Raw genomic sequence first — 1,453 nt, 5'->3', positions numbered from 1 at the left:
ATCCTAGCCGCCACTGCGTCTGCAAAACCCTGGGGAGGGTGAGTCTGGAGAAATCTGTGCCCTCCCCACGGTCTAGGCTAGGCTCAAGCCCTACCACATACAACTCCTTTTAAAATAATAGTAGCAAAAAATAAAAAATAAAAAATAAATATAATAGTAGCGGCCTGTTTGTTCATCACTGCAGGTCCTCTCTGCTGCCACTATTGGGGTGGGGGGAGATACCGACCTGGGGATGCGTAGAGACAGGCGGCCAGAGGCAAAGCGCTCCTCCCCCGCTTCCAGGTAGTTCCTCAGAGGTTGACCCACAAAGACAGACCCTACCCAGACGACACCCAGCCAGGCAGCACCGGACAGCCCTGCACACACAACCCTGCAGGTCCCCACAGGCCGTGTCTGACCACAGGTGCTGGCCCCGGGGGGCCAGTCCGGGCTGGAGTGGGGGCACTCTGCCGCCTTAAGAGGCCACGGGCTCTAGGACTGGGAGTGGCACATGGACGCATGCCTGGGGCCCCTGGGGACCCGCACTCAAGGTGGGGAGACCTCTTTGACAACCCTGGACGCAGTTTCCTCTCAGAAAGGGGTGGGGAGGGGTGAGGAGGGGTGGGGAGGGGTGGGGGTTAGCATCAGATCCCGCACTGGCACCCTCTCGGGTCCCACTGGGACCCGCATGGCAAGGACACAGCAAGTCCCACTTCTCTTAGGACAGAGCCTGGCTCTCTAACATGGGAGTTTCCAGACATGGGACCTCTGCCCAGAACAGCTCCGCCCCACCCCGTTTCTGGAGAACCTAGACCAGGTAGGATGCCCAGCTCAAAGGGAAGCCCCTCCCTAGTGCCTCGGGGGCAGGTGTCTGACGCCAGGCGTGTCCTAGAGGGGCGGGGCCTATGCGGGGCGGGAGCGGGTCCTCCGGCTCCCCGTGGTGGCACCCTGGGCGCTGAGCTGGGCCTAGGAAAGCGGAGCTGTCACAGGCTGAAGGGGCATGAATGGGGGTCGTGGGTGAGAGCCCTTGTTGGGGTGCTTCTTCCGTCTGTACCTCCCTGTCTGGGTAGTGAAAGAGCCACACGGGCTTTCCGCATGTTCCCCGCTGAGACTTGGGTTGGGGCTGGACCAAAGTCACTCTCCCTCGGGCCCTGTGCCTGGCCGCCCACCGGTCAGTGAAGAGACTCAGTCTGGGACACATCTGGTTTATTGATTTGTGGGGGAGGCACCGCTGTGCAGCGGGCCAAGGAGCGGAAGGGAGGGCAGACAGACACACAGCCCTACACAGGGCGGCCCCGAGGTAGAGGCCCGCACGCCTTTTCTGTGCAAGAAGCGCATCGCTTCGCATGCCGCAGTGCTCCACACTCCACTGGATGAGCGGGAGGGGGACACACAAAAGGCCATGGAGAGGGATCGCGGCCGAGGAAGTCAAGACGGGGACCTGCGCCGGGAACTCGCTGGAGGGGAGGCCCTG

At 62.1% G+C, this 1,453-nt stretch overlaps 1 protein-coding gene across 1 annotated transcript in view; it reads right to left on the bottom strand.

Annotated features, from left to right (window-relative positions):
* The window catches only part of CHAT (choline O-acetyltransferase), a 60,857-nt gene extending 59,540 nt beyond the window's left edge, over positions 1-1,317 (bottom strand). The window contains exon 1 of the mRNA XM_006757157.2: positions 1,264-1,317. Coding sequence (XP_006757220.1) covers positions 1,264-1,317 — 54 coding nt within the window. The remainder of the gene's footprint in view (positions 1-1,263) is intronic.
* Between the last annotated feature and the right edge of the window lie 136 nt (positions 1,318-1,453).

The sequence above is a fragment of the Myotis davidii genome, unplaced genomic scaffold, assembly GCF_000327345.1.
Source record: "Myotis davidii unplaced genomic scaffold, ASM32734v1 scaffold854, whole genome shotgun sequence".
Lineage (NCBI taxonomy): Eukaryota > Metazoa > Chordata > Mammalia > Chiroptera > Vespertilionidae > Myotis > Myotis davidii.
Note: the sequence above shows the minus strand (reverse complement) of the source record. Positions and strands in the feature narration are given on the sequence as shown.